The 20,959-nt window shown below is 34.2% G+C and overlaps 3 protein-coding genes across 4 annotated transcripts; 1 reads left to right on the forward strand and 2 right to left on the reverse strand.

Annotated features, from left to right (window-relative positions):
- Positions 1-598: 598 nt before the first annotated feature.
- Positions 599-3,170, reverse strand: LOC137821517 (COBRA-like protein 2). Its single transcript, XM_068626146.2, has 5 exons — positions 2,871-3,170; positions 2,058-2,511; positions 1,606-1,765; positions 1,264-1,523; positions 599-1,008 (listed from the first exon to the last, which is right to left on the reverse strand). Exons 2-5 carry the CDS (start codon positions 2,410-2,412, stop codon positions 707-709), a joined length of 1,077 nt encoding a protein of 358 aa, XP_068482247.1. The 5' UTR covers positions 2,413-2,511; positions 2,871-3,170; the 3' UTR covers positions 599-706.
- Positions 3,171-4,730: 1,560 nt separating this feature from the next.
- Positions 4,731-8,649, reverse strand: LOC137820491 (uncharacterized). 2 transcript variants are annotated; one of them, XM_068624610.2, is made up of 5 exons: positions 8,031-8,649; positions 6,165-6,461; positions 5,788-6,003; positions 5,570-5,698; positions 4,731-5,125 (listed from the first exon to the last, which is right to left on the reverse strand). In XM_068624610.2, the coding sequence occupies exons 1-5, from the start codon at positions 8,286-8,288 to the stop codon at positions 4,907-4,909; spliced, it is 1,119 nt and encodes a 372-aa protein (XP_068480711.1). In that variant the 5' UTR covers positions 8,289-8,649; the 3' UTR covers positions 4,731-4,906. The 2 variants fall into 2 exon arrangements, with proteins under 2 accessions (XP_068480711.1, XP_090151719.1); XM_090295593.1 differs by lacking the exon at positions 8,031-8,649 and adding an exon at positions 6,653-6,825.
- A 10,947-nt stretch (positions 8,650-19,596) lies between these two features.
- LOC137821109 (auxin-responsive protein SAUR21) lies at positions 19,597-20,273 on the forward strand. Its single transcript, XM_068625542.2, has one exon. The coding sequence runs from the start codon at positions 19,773-19,775 to the stop codon at positions 20,070-20,072; it is 300 nt and encodes a 99-aa protein (XP_068481643.1). The 5' UTR covers positions 19,597-19,772; the 3' UTR covers positions 20,073-20,273.
- The last annotated feature ends 686 nt before the right edge of the window (positions 20,274-20,959 follow it).

Here is a 20,959-nt window from a genome sequence, read left to right on the forward strand (position 1 = left end):
AATCGGCAAGATGATAAAAAAAAGAGCATAAGTGATATTTCTTCTACTAAATTTGAAAAATTGAAGACTGAACTTGCTGAATCAAATGGGAAGCTTAATTCTTTGACTACTCAAGTTAAAGAGTTAAGTTGTAAATTGTAATTATATACATTCTTAATTATGGTAATTTATCATGCTCAATTGGTAAGTTTTCTATTCAACATGTTTTAACAAAGATAAACAATTCAATCATAAAAGTACTATTATAGTAATTTAACATCACTTCCTTGTGTTAGAATAGTTTCTTGTACTTTACATTTTACATTGGTGCAAAAGTATCATCACGTTGATATTTTAATTTATGTAATTTAGATTATGAATTAGTAAAACTCATATAGTATTTAATTTTCTTAAACTCTAAATTCTTATACGTTATATATAATATTATAGATACCGTATCTCATCTAACTAAGATAATGCAAAAGTAATATCAATTTCATTTACATGCATACCATTTGTGAAATATATTTTTTTGAAGGATGGATTAGAAAGTGTGACAGAACATACATTTCTTGAGAATAAATTATTAATTTGACAATGAATTCGCATGTATTGGACATGGTAAGGGAGCTCTTCAAATTTCCAACCCCATAGAATTACAATTTTCAATGTGATATAAATGTATGTTAAGAAAACACAAAGCATTCTTAAAAAAAATGAGGTATGTTCAAAGCCAAAGGAGTAGTAGGGGAAGAAACAAAAGGATAAATAAGAGAGTAAAACTAGAATAAGTAGGTGTTAAAGTGGAGCTACGATTTGGCAACATAGGAAACGTGTCAGGTAAAGGCATTTCGCAGTTGTCGCCATTGAAATATATTCTTCTAGGAAATGCCCATCCATTACTTACTGTGAAAGAATTTGGATCTTTGTCCAATAGTATTTCTGTTGTCACAACACCCATTTGAGACTTGTCAGAATGCAATAGCTCATTGTTGTAATAATCTATTCCCCAAAACAGGGAAACTCCATCTGCCACACATTTTTTTCTAAATTAGTACTGCACTTTACAGCTTTTTAATCACATCCAATATATTATATAGTCTATACTTTGTCATCGTAGGTTATTTATATCCTAAATAGATTCTTACAAGTAACTGAAATTTAAGATTTCTTTCACAACAATGGTTAAATCTAAAGTTCAAGTCCTGTAAAATTTAAGACTACTTTTGAGTTTTGATTACTATTACTATGGTTGAATGAAATGTACAATAAAAAAGACAGTACCTTGGATTCCGAGGGTGGGAAGTTTACTGCTGTTGAAACTGTAGGTTGATGCTTTTTGAGTGAAACCAGGATGTTGGACCAGCAAGTTCCAGTTTGAGTAGTTTTTGTTGTAATTGTAGTTAGAAATGGTAAGCTTCACTCTCCATTGGTTCATATAGTTGTTCTTGAAATGCCAATGGACTCGAACTGGGCACATGTGGTCGGTGCATTCAACAACTTCAATCGTGTTCTCCTCATTGGACCGTGACAAGGAACCAGGCCTGGTTAGATAAGCACACTAATGAATAGGGAGAGGGAATGAAGGTAACGGCATGCACACAACTGTGAGCAATTGAAATACACCTTATGCAAGACGCAGTACTTTTATCTGTTTCTCTGCATCCACAACTGCAATTTCGGCAAGATGTGACGATGGGGTTGTAAAATGATGAGAGGGAAACACAGCATACCGGTAATGTGTTTGCTAAGAAACTGGAGTATGCACATGTTGACTTCCAAGTTCCTGAAGCACAAAATTTAAATGTGTGCCAAGTACACTAATCATTTACTGTCATCTAAATTCAAATCAGAGATTGTCACACTAGATTGTTGAGTTTTGTGATAATTATTGTTAAGTCACACTTAAGAGTACTTTATAATTACTGTGCATGTGCTGCTGGGAAATTAAACTAAGTCTAATCATTGCATAATATGATTATGATTGTGTATGTCATCCTTTCTTTGAGTGCGACAACAAAACAAAAGAAAAACCATTTGTTGCACGAGAATATTATGGCATAAGAAAAGTAACTTACTGAGAACAGGAACTTGTCTTAGTCCCCCAAAATCTGAGGACACTGAGGGATCAGTGTCAAGAAGGGGGCTACAAGTGTAACCAGGACCTGGGGCCATCAATGTAAGATTGTTAGGTGGTTGTCCTAGTGGGTCATCTCCCACGTTGCGTACTTCAAGTTCAAATGAAGAGAATGCATTGAAAGGATCAATAGACCAGGCAGAGAGGAGGCCACCACGGCAACAATGCTCTGACCTGTTTTTTGAGATTTCTGGAGAGAGATCAACTATGATGGGGTCATTATTGCAGGAATGTGGCATCTGAGAGCCGCTGTAAGATGAGCAATTTCCTCTGTCAGTTGCTATGGCACCACTCATTGACCATATCACTTCATTGTTAGCCCATCTCCATCCTAGCTTCCACCCTGGTTTCTCCACATGCCGATACTGATGGTTGTTCTGAAGTGTCACCCTTGCCTGCACAAAACATTCCAAGCTCGATTCTAGTTTTGATTTCAGCAACAAAACAAGATTCTAGTTGTGCGCTTCATTACTTTATATTGTATGCAACAAAACGGTAGAACTTAATCAACTAGTTAGTGTCGGAAGAATAAACTTCAAATGATTCTATTCAGTGCAATTTGCAAACCACCAAATATACAGTCTATAGTATAAAGTGGATCAGTGGCCAAGTTGATTGGGAGTTTTCATTTTCATTGTATAATATTTCTCAAGGTCCATGGGAATTTTCGCTGCCCTTTGTTGAGCATACCTGTGAAGTTCCAAGTATGTGGTTCAAAAATCAATTGGCAGTTTAAGTGTGTAAATGTACTTACCAGATATCCATTATCTGTACGTTGGTAAATGTCAAAAGTTACGGAAATATTCCCAGTTGGATCCAAGGGGTCAAAGCAATCTGCATAGAATATTGAGAGCTAAGTGAGAAAAAGGAGAAGAAAGGAACAATAAAGAGAAGAAGAAAAGGCTGTTAGAAAGGCACGAGCATAGCATCATGTAGTGAAAACAGAAGAGAAGCAGAAGATAAAGAGAAGTGCATTGCCTGATAAAATGAAGAGTGCAAAAAAGATTATCAACTTCGGCTTAGGAAGAAGGAGCCCCATTTTGTTAGCGTTGAGAATGGGTAGGTTTGGGGGCCTTTATTTAATAAGTTGTTTATATCAATCTAGAGAAACCCGTTATGTGTTGCTTCCTATTATATAGTACTGATATCAAACAAGATGTCATTGGAAATATCAGCTACTTCTTTCGACTATAGGAACCCTTCATGTATTCCACTAAAATGCATATATGCTAAGCTACAGAATAATATGTTTTGGGCAAACTACAAATAAATCCAACAAAACTTGCTAACTTGGTGAAACCTTTCATCTCTCATGAAACAGCTTTATGTATTGTTTGTTCCTTCCTAGGATATGCTACCTGTCCTCCTTAGTAACCACATCATGGGAGAAAGTCAACTAAACCTGCTCCCTCAAACCAATACTTACACTAACATACTAAAGGGAATTAAACACTTTTCATTTCAAATGAACTTTTTTAACAGAGACAGAAACACACACTAGGGAAATTATATTTCGATCATGCGATAGATAGATAGAGAATTTGTTGTTTTTTTACACTTGCAATTTTTATTTATTTCTATCATTTGGATTTATACAAGAGATTAACTGAGTGATTGAGGTTGAAGTTCCCTCGTTGTGAGGCATGGCTTCTTGTCTCTGTCCATTAGCCGCGGAATGTTTGAAAGGACATTTTTAATATATGAAAGGATTGTGATTCGTCTATTTATCTTAATTGATAACCATATCCGCTTAAATAGTGTGACGGAACCATAGATTTTTACGCACTACACTATCCATTATCCAATTATGCCTCAACAGCTGTGTAATGCTACATCGTTACCCAGCTGGCCTTCAATAATTCCATAATTAATTTCAATAATTCACTACCACTTACTTTCATCAACTACATGCTTCAACCATCTCATTTTTCAATCTTGCTTTGCAAATAATTACCTCAATTTTTTAAAATTACAGCCTAGCTAGACTCTATCATTTTTCACACCTCATTTTTTGTCACTGTTTTATTGGTTTTTTAAATAAAGTATGAAGTTCGGATTTCGTTCGTGCTATCTAACATTTCTCTTCAAATATTGTTTGACATGTTTACCATTTCTTTGGATATATGCCTTTTCACAAGTCAGACTCTATTTTTATTGGCTAAGGTATCAAGTGATAAACCAAGTCAAACATATATATATATATATAACAGAACTCCTTGCATCCTTTCGTACCTATCCATGACCAGCTTTTCATAAAAAAAATTATTAAATACATGTTTTGTGAATGCATACTTAAGGCATCTTCTTGCCGGCACATCCCAAAATTTCTACAACCTTTTTGCCTGAGACTGTTATATGAAAAAACAACAGAAGTCCAATAAAAGATGGTGCATGCGAAACAGAATCCGTATTATTTTTATTTACAACTATTCCTTAGTTCTTATTCATTCTATAATCGTCCAACTGCTGGTATATTGTATTTTCAAAGACAGTGATTTGAAAATTGTATGTCTTATATTATTATATTAAGTCTCTTTTTATGTTGCCATCAATGGCCTACAAAACATATATCTACATTACAACTGAAGTGATAAACACGCCCGGCAAAGGATAATAGGATAATTCAGAGTTTAATTTCTTTTTTTCCACTGAATTCTATAATTTTCAGATCCATAATTAATTCCACAGCATACAAAGTGACTCTAAAAAAGAGACTATGCCACTAATAATTTGCATCAATAAGAAAAATGATTGAACTTGGTTTTTTGACCGGTGATAAACTTGAGACAACTATGCTGTTTCACTAGGAGATGGCTGCAAGAGTGTAGAAGATGAGCCTAAAGGCTCATGTACGACTGAATTTGAAGAAACAGATATGGGATTGCCCTCTAACTGCAACATGATACCCCCCAATATTTCAGTTAAAATTTTCTTGAATTCTTCTTCTCTGACCGTGTTTGTGTCATCGACATTCACCATCTTAAAGGCTTCAACAATAACTTTATCCATCTGTCAAATCAAACACGCGGGTTTTTAATCTCTGGCTCAAGAAAATGCAATGCACATCTTTAAGATATTGTATGTCATGATATGCTGGCATGACCCAAAAGGAAAAATAAAAACTAGTTGTAGCATTGATTCATGCCAACTAAAACTTTTGAGCTTCCATTTTGTATAATAAAATAAATTGCAGAAGCATCAATTTATAAACAATAGTGTTCAATAAGAACATTTCAATAGAAGATGTGTCAATCTCTTTTATAAACACTAGCATTGTAATGACTCGTGCCAACATTTCAATAGAAAATGTCATAATCTCTCCTATGTTTCTTTAACAAAAAACACTATCTAGCAGCATACAGAATTTAATAGATTAAAAGCAATTGACAAATACATGAACCCAAAGTAAGTAGGAAAGAGGATGACTTTGTCTGCATGCATTTGGCAATATACCTCTTCAATTGCACCAACTGGAGGTAAACCAGCAGATGGAGACACCAGATCTAGTGCCAGCCGCAGATAGTCCTTTGATATTTTTCCATTGCGATCTTTTGGCAGATTCTCTAAAGCCAAGTTCAATGTCTGCATGATGCAACAGATTAATGAATTTCATGTATGGATGAGTAAATTCAAAGCAAGAAAGATATTGCAATGAATCACAGAAATTAAACCCTGTCTAGTTCAAACTTGTTGGATAAAAGTCTCTTAACGCCACGTCCATCAAATGTGTTTTCACTGTGGGCAACAATGACAGGTTTCTCTTTAAGAAAATCAACCACACTTAATGCCACTTTCTTAAATTCTTCCAAAAATGTCTCCTGAGCAGCAGGTTTGTCCAAAGCAGGCCCAGCTTGAGACAGTGCTGGATCCACAATGTTGTTGAAAACCTTGATGAAAAATTGTAAGTCAGGAGGGCAAGGAAAAGAAAGAACATTGAGATATATCTCTAAATAATCAAGTTTTGATACACAAAGTTCTAGTTTAAAAAACAAGCACTTAATTGTGTACAAGAAACACCATTCAAGGACAGAGTAGTTGCAGCATTTACCCAAGAATCTGATGTGGGAGGAACTCCTTGATCAACAGTGAGTCTCCCAAAAGCTTCAATTACATGGTCACGAAGTGATCCATTAGGGGACTCAATCTGAGATAAAATGGATGCCATTTCTGCTTCATAACTTGGACCATTAACAAACTCAAGGAGATCTTCCCCTTCCATGCGGAGTATAACAATAGGGTCTTGCTTTAGTCCAGCAGCCATGCCCAAAAGAATGTCTGAGAGAACCTCTTTGAACTCCATCTTGCTTACTTTTTCTTGCTTACCATGGGTGAACTCATTCAAGACCTATACACAGTCAATAGAATTTTCCACTATTGTAGTCTTGATCCATTATTTGTACAAATTAAAGAATGGAAATTTGGGTAGCACGTGTAGATATTGTGAAAGGAGCTTGAGGACTTATATTGAAAATAAAGTGACAAATCAAACTCTTCTTCAGAGAAACATGATAAATGCAGATACACATCTTGATTTACCTATGTAGCATCAAAGTGGATCAATTTCTGGGTAAATTTTGTTGGCCAGTATAGTGCTTCTTTTTATTTCTTGGAGGCAGAATCTGGTAACGTATCTGGTGGAAGAAACAATGTTAAGCTGGCAATTTAGCAGCTAATATATGTTAAACCCTGACTTGATCCTAGACCCTCCTATTGAAGAACTGGAAAATTGTTATTTTATACTAGACTTTGGAGAGTCAAAAAGTTAATCTGTTATTATAGTTTTGATTTGGAGTAGCAAAAAGTTAATGTCATTATAGTAAATGATGAACTCCTGTGAACCAAAATGCTAGTGCTAGCTCCAATGCTCCACATGTGCACAAGAAAAGGTGTTCCTTCCTTTTATAGCATGCTTTGGAAAAAAGCAATTTTCTTACCTAATTACTCCGCTAAATATGGGCAATAAAAAGTTAGAGTACAATGTGATCAACCAACAGTATAAAATAACAATTTCCAGTTCTTCAATAGGAGGGTCTAGGATCAAGTCTGGTTTAACATATAGTTTAGCATATATTAGCGGCTAAATTGCCAGCTTGATATTGTTTCTTCCACCAGATTCATCACCAGATTCTGCTTCCAGGGAGAAAATTAAAAGCAAAATATAGCAAGGCAAGCAATTGCAATAGATAAGGCAGATTTCCACTGGACCTACCAAGTAAACATGGTTCATGGATTATAATACTCCAGGGGCCAGCTAGAAGTCAATTTTGAGAACTTATTCTAGAAAGCAAGCACCACTAATTATAAAAAAATATGTCACTGTAGACTTTTTTTATCCCTAGTTCAGACACAGACTGTTTCTTCATCAACATCGGAAGCACTAACAGGTATATTTGTGAAGAGGAGCCACGGCTACAGAAAGAACAAAAATTAACAAAGGCAAAACCACAAGACACGGGAACTCAAACAAATTAGATGACGGTGATGATTATTTTATTATGGGTGATAAATTAACTATTTTTTCTTAGTCATCATGATAGTATTGTCATGGACAGAATTAAAATAATATGCACTCGGAATACTGCCAAAGCTTAAGCCAAGGCAAAAGTTAAAAAAAGCCAAGCAGCCCCATACAACATCAATCTTGGTAGCAAGTTAGACACTTTGAAGCAACCGATTTGAGTCTTATAACTTGTTTCCTAAGTGGGAATCATAAACAATTGACAAAGAATTGTTTAATCCATGAGTAATTTCTTTCAAATAAAGACATGTACGAATATTTTCTTTCATGTTTAACCCCCACCCAACACAACACACAACAACATTGCCAAGATTCCAATCCAAGATATTTTCGAAACAAGACAAAAACCCAAAAAGGAAAAAAAAAAGTAGGGATTATTGGGCAAGAAAAAGAGACCTCAAAATAGATGTGATCTGAATCCGGGCTAGTGCCTTGAGCAGGCAAACCAAGGCCAGCACCGATGTCAGCAACAGCAGGTTCAAGCTCCTTCATGGAGAGTTTTCCATCTCTGTCCTTATCCAACTCGTCAAACTTATTGTCCACAAAGTCGCTGAAAACTTGTTCGTTTCCAACCAACTCCATAATCTTGGAACCATCCACAATCTCACCCTTTGCACCATTTTTCCGCTTGCTGCTCCCTGACTTACTCTCCATTCTATCCTTCACCTCTAAAGAGTGGTAAGACTAGCACAGTAACACCCTTTGGCCTGTGATTGGTTTGTTAACGAGTTAAACTCAGTGGAAGAACAGGAGGAAGGAAAGGAAGAAGGTCATTATTGTATAAGTCAGCAATGGTGTGAACTGTGAACCCCACACGTGGCTCCCCAGACAAAGTAGATACATGTAAATCTTAATCATATATCACATATAAACATGTAAGAGAAAAAGGGCAAACACAACATGTGCTCAAAAAACGTTGGTCCTGTTTGTTTTAGCTATTGGAAAGTTATTTCATCCACCACCCAGCAGACCTGCTTTGTCCCTTTTCCTCCTCTCTCCTAGTCAAATTCTTTGTACTTTTAGTTCTTATTTGATGTGATTTTATAATTCTTTCTTTTTGTGTGTGTATCTAACTTGATTCCTTCAATAAGTTAGGATTTGTTTGAATTGGAGTGGAAGAAAACGTTGAGAAAAGAGGAGAAAATGTTATTTGAATCAAGAAAAAAATAAATAGATTTTAGTAAAAAATATATGATAAATGTGATTGAAAAAAATTATTTTTAGTAACAATGTGGCATAAAAGTGCCTTTGCCTATGATAATCACGTCGTGGGAGCAGGCTTTATTGCGGTCAAGGGTCAACATCTCAAAACGGGTACCCAGTGTCTCGTGGTGAACACCATGTAGCTTAAATGAAAAGGGGGGTCTATGGGAAGTGCTGACAACTCTCAAACAACAATACCAAAATCAAGCTTGGGTGTTTTGTGGAGATTTTAATGCTGGGAGAAGGGAGAACGAAAGAAAAGGATTAAGAGGCTTCTCAAGTCAAAAGAAGGAGATCGAAGACTTTAATTATTTTATTGAAACTAATGGGTTATTGGACATCCCCGCTGTGGGTAAGAAGTACACCTGGTTCAAAGCCAATGGTACAGCTAAGAGCAGACTAGACAGATGTCTGGTGTCGGAAGAATGGCTCCAAATCTGGCCCGCTTCTAAGCAGTATGTACAACCGAGAACGGTATCGGATCATTGTGCGCTAGTGATGAAGGCACGGGAAAAAGATTGGGGCCCCAAACCGTTCAGATCTTTTGATGTATGGCTCATGGAGCCAGATTTCAAGTTGATGGTAAAGAGAAAATGGGATTCATATCATGTGCAAGGCGACAGTATGTCCGTCCTCAAAGACAAACTGAAGTTACTGAAGGCTGATCTCAAAGTGTGGAACAGAAATACCTTTGGATGCCTGGAAACCAACAAGAAACGAATAGTTTCGGAAATTGAGGAGCTAGATGCCAAGGATGACAACGATGCCTTGGATGACACTGGAAATTTGAGAAGGATGGAACTGTTTAGTCAGTTGGGGTTGGTCGATAAGAAGTTGGACTCAGTATATAGACAAAAAGCAAGAGTGAACTGGTCCAAATATGGGGACACCAATTCAAAGTTTTTTCATTCTGCAATCAGATGGAGAAGATTAAAAAATGAGGTCAAAGGTGTTGAGATTGATTCGCAGTGGTGTGAGGAGCCGGAGGTAGTTCGTAGGGAAGCACAACGTGTGTTTGAGAACAGATTTAAGGCTACAAAAGACTATGGTGTTACCCTAGGATCGGTGGAATTCAAGTCCCTGTCTATGGAGGTTAGCAGGAAAATGATATCTAACTTCACCGAGGAGGAGGTAAAGGATGCCGTATGGCAATGTGGAGGATCAAAGAGTCCGGGTCCGGACGGATTCAACTTCAATTTCATCAGGAAATGTTGGGACGTCCTAAAAACGGATCTTATGGAAGCTGTGAGATTCTTTCAGGTTACGGGGTCTTTTCCCAAGGGCTGTAACGCATCCTTCATTGCCTTAGTTCCCAAGGTAAGAGATCCGTCGTCGCTCGAACAATTTCGACCCATATCTCTTGTTGGAGCCATTTACAAGATCATTACTAAGGTCTTGTCGATACGGATGAAGAATGTTATGTCTATGGTCATTGATGATAGCCAGTCTGCCTTCCTTAGTGACAGAGGTCTTTTGGATAGTGTGGTTATGGCTAATGAAGTACTTGAGGAGTGTAGGAGGACTCGAAGGAGAGGAGTTTGTTTCAAGGTGGACTTTGAAAAGGCATATGATTCTGTTAGGTGGAGTTTTCTGTTTGACATGTTACGAAGGCTGGGATTCCATGAAAAGTGGATAATGTGGGTTAAAGGGTGTTTGGTCTCGTCCTCAGTGTCTGTTTTGGTTAACGGAAGTCCTACAGATGAGTTTAAACCATCTAGGGACTTAAGACAGGGAGACCCCCTAGCACCCTTCCTGTTTCTAGTGGTGGCGGAAGGGCTAGCTGGGATTGTGCGGAAAGTGCTGAGTATGAGGGAGCTTACGGGGATAAAGGTAGGAAGGAACAACTCTGAGTGTTGTTTACTACAGTTTGTTGATGACACACTTTTTCTCTGCCAAGACTCCTTCAATAACATTTTCGCTATCAAGGCCATCCTTCGATGTTTTGAAATTGCTTCAGGTTTGAAAGTTAACTTCCACAAGTCTAAGCTGGTAGGTATAAGCATCGACAACTTTGTACTGAACACTTACGCGAAGACGCTTAACTGCCAAACTATGCAACTTCCATTTCAATACTTGGGGGTAGAAGTCGGTGGTAATCCTAGGACAAAGCACTTTTGGGAGCCGGTGGTGAAAAAATTAGAAGCTAGACTTAGTTCCTGGAAAAGAAGATCCCTATCTATGGCAGGTCGCATATGTTTGCTGAAATTGGTCTTCACCACCATTCCGCTCTTCTATTTATCCATTTTTAAAGCGCCAGTAGCAGTATGCAACAGGATTACTAGTATACAGAGACGATTCCTATGGGGGTGGGGGAGAGAGAATAAACCGATCTCTTGGGTATGCTGGGACAATGTTTGTAGGCCTCCTGAAGAAGGCGGGTTGGGGATCAAAGAGATTAGGAGGTTTAACTCAGCTCTATTGGCAAAATGGAAATGGCGTATAGTGAGTCATGAGGAAGGAAGATGGAAAGACATCCTTAAGTCCAAATATGATCTAGACCCAGGTGGTAGACAAGTTGGGCTGAAATATCAATCGTGGTGGTGGAGGGACCTAGTTAAAGTTATTGGTGAAGGCGAGCAGGAAGGTTGGTTCCATAAAGCAGTTCGATGGAAAGTAGGTGATGGGGGTAAAGTCAGATTCTGGGAAGACGTGTGGTTACTGGATAGTAGTCTTAAATCCATGTACCCAAGACTTTATACCCTGTCGTTGGACCAAGGTAAGAGAGTGGGTGAGTTAGGAGGATGGGAGGAAGATAGATGGCAATGGAGGTTAAGTTGGAGGAGGGATCGATTTGAATGGGAAGGAAATATGGAGAAGGAGCTAACCTCAACGCTGTCATTGGTCAGTATGTGCCAGGATGTCCAAGATCTCCTCACCTGGAGGGCAGATTCAAAAGGCATGTTTTCGGTGAAATCAGCATACTCCCTTCTAGTTCAGCACCAAACTCATGTAGCAACGGATAATGCTTTTGGCCTCTTATGGCAGTCGAAAGCCATGCCAAAGATACTTATCACTGCCTGGAGAGTCATTCTAGACAGGCTGCCTACCAATGACAATCTTATAAAGAGAGGGATACAGGTGAATTCGCCATTATGTGCCCTGTGTGGTTCGGCAGATGAATCATCTCAACATGTCTTCCTTGAGTGTGTTCAGGCACAACGAGTATGGTCCCGTTGCTATCGCTAGATTGACATCTTGGGGGCTAATAATAAGGACTTAAGAAGTCACTTCGTCAACTTCTATTTAGTCCACCTATCCAGTACACAAAACCAGGTGTGGAGAGGTTTATGGCGGCAATTGTTAGAAGCATTTGGGAACAGCGGAACCATGTAGTTTTTAGATGAGGGATACCTGACGCGAACGAAGTGTTCCAAAACGCTCAGTTATGGTCATGGTTATGGTTAAAACATAAGACAATTGGTTTCTCTTATGCGTTCTCAGATTGGATCTTGAACCCCAACCACTGCCTCTCTGCAGTAATTTGACAGGTTTAAACTATTATTTGGCTTGTTGTGTCTGTGGTGTTTGTGTTTTTGGTGCTTATATAGGTGGTACCGGTTCGTTGTTGTATGAACTAACGAGCATGCCCTATGTGGCTCGAGATGATTTCAAGAAGGAACATCAGTAATCGATTGTGTGAGAGGTTGGTAGTGCTTAAGGTGGATGAGGACACGTGGAAGGCCAATATGATCGTCGGTCGATAAAGCGGCGCTCTCCAAGCGTGCGTAGTCGATGGTCGCCGAAGGTATGCATCATCGTCGTTTTTTAAGAAGGCCAACATGATCGCCGCGATAAAAGAGGCGTTCTCCATGCGCGCATAGTCGGTTGTCGCCGAAGTTTCGATGAAGCGGCGATCTCCGTGCATACGTAGTCGGTGGTCGCCAAAGTTGTGCATCATCGCCGTCCTTGAAGAACAGAAGGTCATTGGAAGTGAGGGGCGATGTGGATGAGGACACGTGGAAGGCCAATATGATCGCCAGTCGATAAAGCGGCGATCTCTGTGTGTTCGTAGTCGGTTGTCGCCGAAATTTCGATGAAGCGGCGATCTCCGTTCGTACGTAGTCGGTGGTCGCCGAAGTTGTGCATCATCGCCGTCCTTGAAGAACAGAAGGTCATTGGAAGTGAGGGGCGATGTGGATGAGGACACGTGGAAGGCCAATATGATCGCCAGTCGATAAAGCGGCAATCTCTGTGCGTACATAGTCGGTGGTCGCCGAAGTTGTGCATCATCGCCGTCCTTGAAGAACAGAAGGTCATTGGAAGTGAGGGGCGATGTGGATGAGGACACGTGGAAGGCCAATATGATCGCCAGTCGATAAAGTGGTGGCCTCCATGCGTGCGTAGTCGGTGGTCGCCGAAGGTATGCATCATCACCGTGACCAACATGATCGCCGGTCGATGAAGAGGCGGTCTCCGTGCGTGTGTAGTCGGGGATCGCCGAAGTTGTGCATCATTGTCGTCTTAGAAATGAAGTGGTGATCTCTGAGCGTGCGTAGAAAATAGGGTTTGGGTTTTGTAAAAGGTTGGGATACCCCTCTTGTATCCCCTTAATTTAAATTAATTCTTTGCTGATAAAAAAAAATATTATATTAATTATTTATTTTATTACAATAAATAAAAACATAAAAATTATAAAAAATACATAATTGATTATGTTAAAGAAATAATTGATTGTGTCTATTTCCGCTTAAATCTTGTACAAGAGAGAAAAAGTCACCCACAATTTTTATCTAGAACTCTTTGAATATTTTTATTTTTTTTGTGTTTATTTTTTACTTAAACAATAATTCTCATGGTTTCTTTCCGCAAATCCAAATAAAATATTAGTGTGGAAAAAACACACACGGTAATAAATTTACATGGATATTTAATTTAAATTATTACATATGATAAATTTAATAATTTTTATAGTATTTATTTTAAAAGTTATATTAATGACAATAGATCTTAAGAGGAAGTGAATGAAAGTATAGGCCTTTGAACTAAATATTAGTGAGGTAAAATTTTCGATTTTGAGTTAACAAACTGAGTTTTTTTATAATAATGAGAAATAAACAATACATAATGTTAATTTGTTATTGAAGATCCACTAAAGATAAGTATATTATATAATATATAAGTGAGTGTACTTCACTTTATAAATTGATTTTATAAAATTGAGTTAAGTTTAAAATTCATTCCTTAATATCTATAAATAACACTCAAATTAGTGAATGAACAAGAAAATAATAAGTGAAAAGGTAAACGTAAATAATAAAATAATAAGTTGAAGTGAGTCTTTTAATTGTGGATATATAGGCTTGTATAACTTAATCTTTTGATTAATGTCATAATCTATTAGATCTTATAATATTGTAATCAAATAATATATTATATACATGATAAAAAAAATCGAGTTGACAGAGTTTATCTATTGAGTGATTATCAACTAATTTGTTAATAATAACTATTTAAGAATATATAAGTCACATTCTGAGTATATTGGATACAAGTCTTACAAGCTCAAAACCCAAGTAGAATGGTTATGCAAGTAGATGATTATGATTTTTTTGGATTGATACTCTGAGCTTTGAATAATCTTTAAGTGATTCATTTGCGATACTTGAGCTTGAAGAAAGTTAACATGATGTTAGTTGTTACATGAACATCGTGATGTTCCATACAATATATATGTCTAAACACATGTAACAATAACTTGATGTGTTATTATTTGTGAATAATCATTTGTAAAGCAACATTGAATGCTTTTAATAAGATTTTTTCTTGGATCTAGAAATGACAAAATTGTTGAGCATTTAATGAGTAGGTAAAAAAAAGACTTTTGATGTTCGAGGTAGTAAATATCATCAAATGTCTTCGTATCCAAAAATTGTAAAGGCATGATTTTATTTCCATTTGTCAAAGACATATACAGTCAATTTGTAGGATATCCTCTGTTGTTGTTTACTACTAAATTGTTCTCATTTTTATGCAAAGGTGATAGGTTCCAAGTTTGACTACAAGAAACTTGAGATCGGCATGCCTACTATCAATTAATTAGTCATTCTTAATAGATCATTGAAGAAGAAGAAGCAAGTGATAGACCTTTAAGAAATTGAGATCTTAAAATTGTTGAAAATGTGGTGTTTTGTTGAACAACCTCCTCTTTAAAAAAAAATATAAACATGTTTTGAAGCATTATCCACTAAGCAATCAATGCTCAATAGAGCATATGAATATTTGAGATATATTTTGTTTATATTTACCACTTTATTTTATGATGTGATAATATTGGTGAACAATGTAATGTAAGTGACTTTTCTCGTGAAGTAAACTATGACAAGATTGTTAACCTCTTATTTGACTATTTATCATCTTTCTTCTTCGAGTTTACACATTTTTTAAATTAAAAATTGACTTATTAAAATTTTGTCAATTTTTAAATCGTCTAACTATTCCAATAGAAAGTTCATCTTCTTTTATTAGTGTAGATAGTCTCAATAGAATGTCTAATCTCCTAGCTTGAATATTAGTACATGAAAAAATAACTAGTAAAATAATAAAATTAATATAAGTATTAAGAAGGTGAGTTAAAATTTATTTTTCTTTCAAAAATATTCTTATATTACGTTATCTTATGCATATTAAGTTGTATTATATTGTTAAAACCTAATTATATAATAGAGATACGATAAAAGATAATCAAGTTATTACTCTATATCTTTTAATAATAAATAATTTACAGAATATCAACCATTAAATGATAACTATTATGAATAATTATATAAAAATTATGACAAAAACTTGTTAAATAAGATTTAAAAAAATATTTTTGAAATGTTTTATAATAAAATTAAAATTGATTAACCAGTCGTGTGAATAAGTGGTGCAGAATTGAAGTAGTTTGTTTGGAGTTTTAAATTCAAATTCTACGTCATTATTGTTTTTGTTTACTAAAATAAGTATTAATTTATAAAGTCAGAAACAGTTTTAAATTTTATGTTGTATGATATAAGAAATGTGAAAGTAGATTATCATAGAAGAAAAAAAAGTGTGATGGAGTGATTTTTCTAGGTATGAATGAAAGAGGGAGAAAGTAGAAAGATGTTGTAGACCACTGTTGAGTTTGGGCCAAATATTGAAGTGGCCCATATCTCAACCGTTTGAGATAAGCGTCGGTGTTGAACTAGATTTCCTTTTCCCTCTCATTTCTGATCTTCATCTTCTTCATAAATCTTAGGTTCTACAATAATAAATCTGTTAATTACTCCCCCTTTTCCATTTTTTGTTTTTTCAACTCAGTTACTACAATTTAAAAAGTATAACTAATTGATTTAATATTTTTTTTCATTCTATAAAAGAACAATTATTTGTTAATCAATATATCAAGTATATTTTAAAATATTTTTTTTATTTTAGTTATCCGTAATTTGTTTGGTTATCAAATCAATCATCTATATATTTTTTTTTACTTTGACATTATACATTGAGATTGGGGTAGGGAAAATGCATGCTGTTTGTGACTTTTTTTTAGGATTAAAGGAAATGGAATAAAAGTACGTATAATTAAAAAATTTAGGATCAAAATTGCGTAAAAAAATCAAGAAAAAAATACGAATGATTAAAAAATGAACTAAAATTTTGAAAAAAAAATCAAGAACCAAAATTGAAGATTTTACAAAATATAATGATTAAAATTAAATTTAAACCAAAAATTAAAAAAAAATCCTTAAAGTTGAGAAACATTTGTTAAATTGGCCTTATTTTTTTAATCAATTTTTCTCAACTTTAAGAATTTTGTATAAATTTTTTAAAATAAGTCAAATTTAAGGGATTGATACTATTTCCAATCCAACCCAAAATAATGAGTTTATTCATCTTATTTTTATATGTTGCTAAACTATTTTTTTTTTCTCGAATTACACTAACCTTAATTCTAAACCATTATCACCTTCAATATTAATATAATCAGAAGTAAATTTGAATGTTAAAAAGGGGAGTTGTTTCTCTCCTCGCTAAACTTGAAAGATGATTCTTCTTGATTCATTGGTATCTTTTATATTTCCAGTGATTTAGATAACGCGGTTAATGTAAATTTTTAGTATAAATAATCAATAATACAATTATTAGGATAAAGATATTTCAAATAATCTTCATAGAATATATATTTTTATGTTATTTATTAATAAAAAAACGACTTCTGTTTTCTTAAATCTAACTTTCGAAATCTATGTTCGTTCAAATAATTGAAAATGATAGCTAGCTAGGCAAGTTGGTCTTTGTTGTTTATTTATTTTAATATATATATTTTAAAAGAGGAATATGTAGGTTTAAAATAATAAAAAATATAGTTAGGCATTGGGACGTGTGTCCTAAAGTATACACTACCCAATTGTATTGATTGACCATACGTTTGACTGTAGATGTTGTACACTTCTTGAACAAGCAACTGATGAGTATAAATACTAATTGATTCTGTCTTAAGATACAGAGATTTTACAAAGAAATACAACATATATACGAACTATAAATAGAAATTAGAAGACAAATAATTTTAGCATGTAATAATTGTAATTAATGAGATAGAAGAATCCCTCAACAAATTTAATCAAAGAAACTATGATCCTGCAACTAATATATCACCTAAAATTCAACAATGCAATAAAAGCATTCATTATTGGCACCAAAAATGTTTGTCCTTTTTTTTATCTCTCTTTTTACTTCTCCACACTTTTTAACAATTCATAAGCTCATGTATTTTAAGCAAACAAATCTAAATTATACTTTATTTTGTAACAAATAAGATCTTATTGAGTGTTTGGATTGGGGACTTATCAGGTCATCCGTTATCATAATATGTTATTTCATACACAATCTGTCATTTTCGGCGTAAGGAGGTGTATTAGAAATTTCACATCAATTTGAGATAGTGACAATTTATTGTATATAAGTGAATGTAAACTTCATCTGATAAATCAATTTTATGAGGTTGAATTGAGTCAGTTTTATAAGGTTAAATTATGCGTGAAAATATAAGAAATTTCACGTGAAATTATACTAAATGAATAGAGTTGCCTTGTGATTCTGATAAAATAAAAAAAGGAATCTCATAATCGAAGCAACTTCAAAGTTCTAAGATTGACATAATAGCTGGTTGTTAACTTATTTGCAGTCAATCACATTATTATGGCCATTCATCTCTATTCTCTGCATCATTGAGACACCCACGCCCCTTCTTCTAACCACATGCATGCACTCTGCATATTCTGCTTTTCAATGTTGATTCTCTTATCATCTTTAATCAAATAGGATATTTTTTTTAATTTTATTTTCCACTTCTTCATGATTGCCAGATTAACATTCTTTTTTATTCTATTACCTCACAAATCAAGTTTCAATTCAAGATGATATCAAAGTTGCTTTTCAGTTTCTAAATCTATTCAAAATTTCTGTTTATCAACTTTAAGCTGAATATGTATCATGTTTTTATTTCTTTCAAATTTATAAAATTAATTATTTTACTTTTCTTTATGAAAAATACGCATCTTTTAAGTTATTCAAATCAATTCCATCAATTTTTTTTTTTTAGAAAAGTCAGTAGTTGAACAAAGTTGTAGCTCTAAATTACTTTTTGGTTAGTGGGACAATGGATGTCAGAGTTCCAAATCTAGAGACTGGTAAATATCTCTTTTATGGGTATGAAGAAAATAGAAAATAGAGTAAATATATATATATATATATATATTATGTATCAGTACATTATTTGATAGTGAAGTTCATCTGATATACTAGAGTTAATGTATTAAGATAAATTTATCATAAATTATGTATTTTATTTAATATTATAAAAAATGTAGTAATCAAATTAGAGATATTTTAGAAACTAAAATAAAAATTGGTTTTTAAATTAGTTTTTATTATTGTTAAATAATTTATAAATTGGTATCTAATTAATTACAAATATTTTAATTATCAATTATTTAATTTCTAAATTTGGTAGAAAAACCTTTATTACATACTAATTTAGATATCATTTAATAATAATAAAAATTAATTTAAAAAAATATATATTTTAGTTTCTAAAATAGTCTTTAGTTTAATCATTATAACAATTAATTAGTTTTTATCTTTAAAAATTAATATTTATTTCATTATTTTTTTTAATGTAAATTATAATATATATTAAATATGACTTATTAATAAAAGAGTTCATTATAAATTTTATAAATAAATGTTATATTAAAATAAAAATATTTTTATCATCAATATATTAATTACATTTAAAATGTAAATTTTTACAAATATACTCAGAAGTGAGAACTGAAAACCAAATAAAAAAAAGGTAAGGTTGAGTGAAATGATTCTGAACCTACCTTTTACAAATTAGTTTATATGCAAGTACATATTACATATAACATAGAAAGAGGTGGTAGTACGGGTGTGTGATTATGTGGTGCATTTAATATAAATTTTACAGCGACTTTCCTAAGTTTTTGAGGCCTCACATCACATGACATGTGAAGGGTGTGATGTGATCCTTTTCGTTTTCAGTGTACGGCACGCTGTTTTCAACATAATGGGTGATTCCAGATGGAATTGGAGTTGAGTTATGCAGTTTTCTGTTCTGCCATGTGAGAGTTTTGTGGAATTTGATGAAGTGGGCCCTTTCTTTTGTGGCACCACACTCCAACTAGCACTTCCACTCATATCATCCTTTCTGGATACGTATGGCTTCCCACACTCTCTCCTACCATCACTATAAATTCAACAACTCAAACCCCCTTCACTCCCAAACTCAATCATTACATCATCTTCTTCCTGCATGTTCCAACAATATTCACTTACCTTCCTATAATTCAACATCTTCTTCAAGTAACGTACTTGCATTATTCTCACTGTCTCTCTAGCTAGCTAGCTTCTCTTCGAACCCCATCATCATCAGATATATAACATATTATGGGTATTCGTCTTCCAATATTCATGGCTGTTCATGCGAACAAGATATTGAAGTGGCAGCAGCATCTCCATAACAGAAACCACTCCAATGTTCCAAAGGGTCACGTAGCAGTGTACGTGGGAGAGGCTCAAAAGAAGAGGTTTGTGGTTCCAATATCTTACTTGAACCACCCTTCCTTTCTTGTTTTGCTAAACCGAGCTGAGGAAGAGTTTGGCTACAATCATCCAATGGGAGGTCTCACAATCCCTTGCAAAGAAGAGGCATTCATCTCTCTCACCTCTCAATTACGTTCCTCCTGATCAACACACTTTTCTGTCCCTACTCACCATTTTACTAACTCCATGCTGCTTCTTCAATGTTGCAGCTTTCCTTTTTGCATACCATACTTTTGTATATTATTTTCAGCCTTCTGGTTCATATTGTACATGCTGATTAAACATATTTTGTTGTAAAATCTTATCCAATAGTACTAATAAACACTAGTAATGATTTTAATGAAATTTATGTCTTCTTAACATTATGTTGATTAGTTATTTATTTATGATAATTGAATTCAATAGAGTTTTATAGAATGGTGTTAGAAGCTGAATATTGAAATGTTATGTACATGTACATGCAAATCCCAACCCAACATATTTAATTGTAGTCTTTCATGTATAGTTAAATGTTTTAGTACATTTTCTTCTAAAAATATTCTTAGGGTCTGACGACAAAAGTTTAAATATTTATTACTCAATGAACCAAGTTGTGTCTTGCATGCACATATCTCAAGTTAAAACTATACTTCAATTTAATTAAAATATAGTGATATCAAGTGGTTTTGGAACTTAAATTAATGAAATAAAAAGAGATGAAATGATTTTTAAAACCATTTTATCTCACTTTTCAATTTCTCTATTCTTATTTATTTCAAAATTGTAAAAGTTATCTACTATGTATGATAGAGACAGCAGAGTTAGATTGAGATGATTCAAATATGGTTAATGAAATATAAGACACGGGCTTTAATTTTGGAATATGAAACAAATATTGGAATTTTAACTTGATTTAAACATTCTAATCAAACTCAATCTCGTTGTTCTTTCTCAATAGCTTTATATTGATCTAAATTAAATTCTAGCAAACAATCTGGCATTGAGTACAAGATATTTTTATCCTAATTTAATCATATGCACAATTTGTACGG

This window comes from Phaseolus vulgaris, chromosome 9, assembly GCF_051622355.1.
Source record: "Phaseolus vulgaris cultivar YP4 chromosome 9, ASM5162235v1, whole genome shotgun sequence".
NCBI classification, from domain to species: domain Eukaryota; kingdom Viridiplantae; phylum Streptophyta; class Magnoliopsida; order Fabales; family Fabaceae; genus Phaseolus; species Phaseolus vulgaris.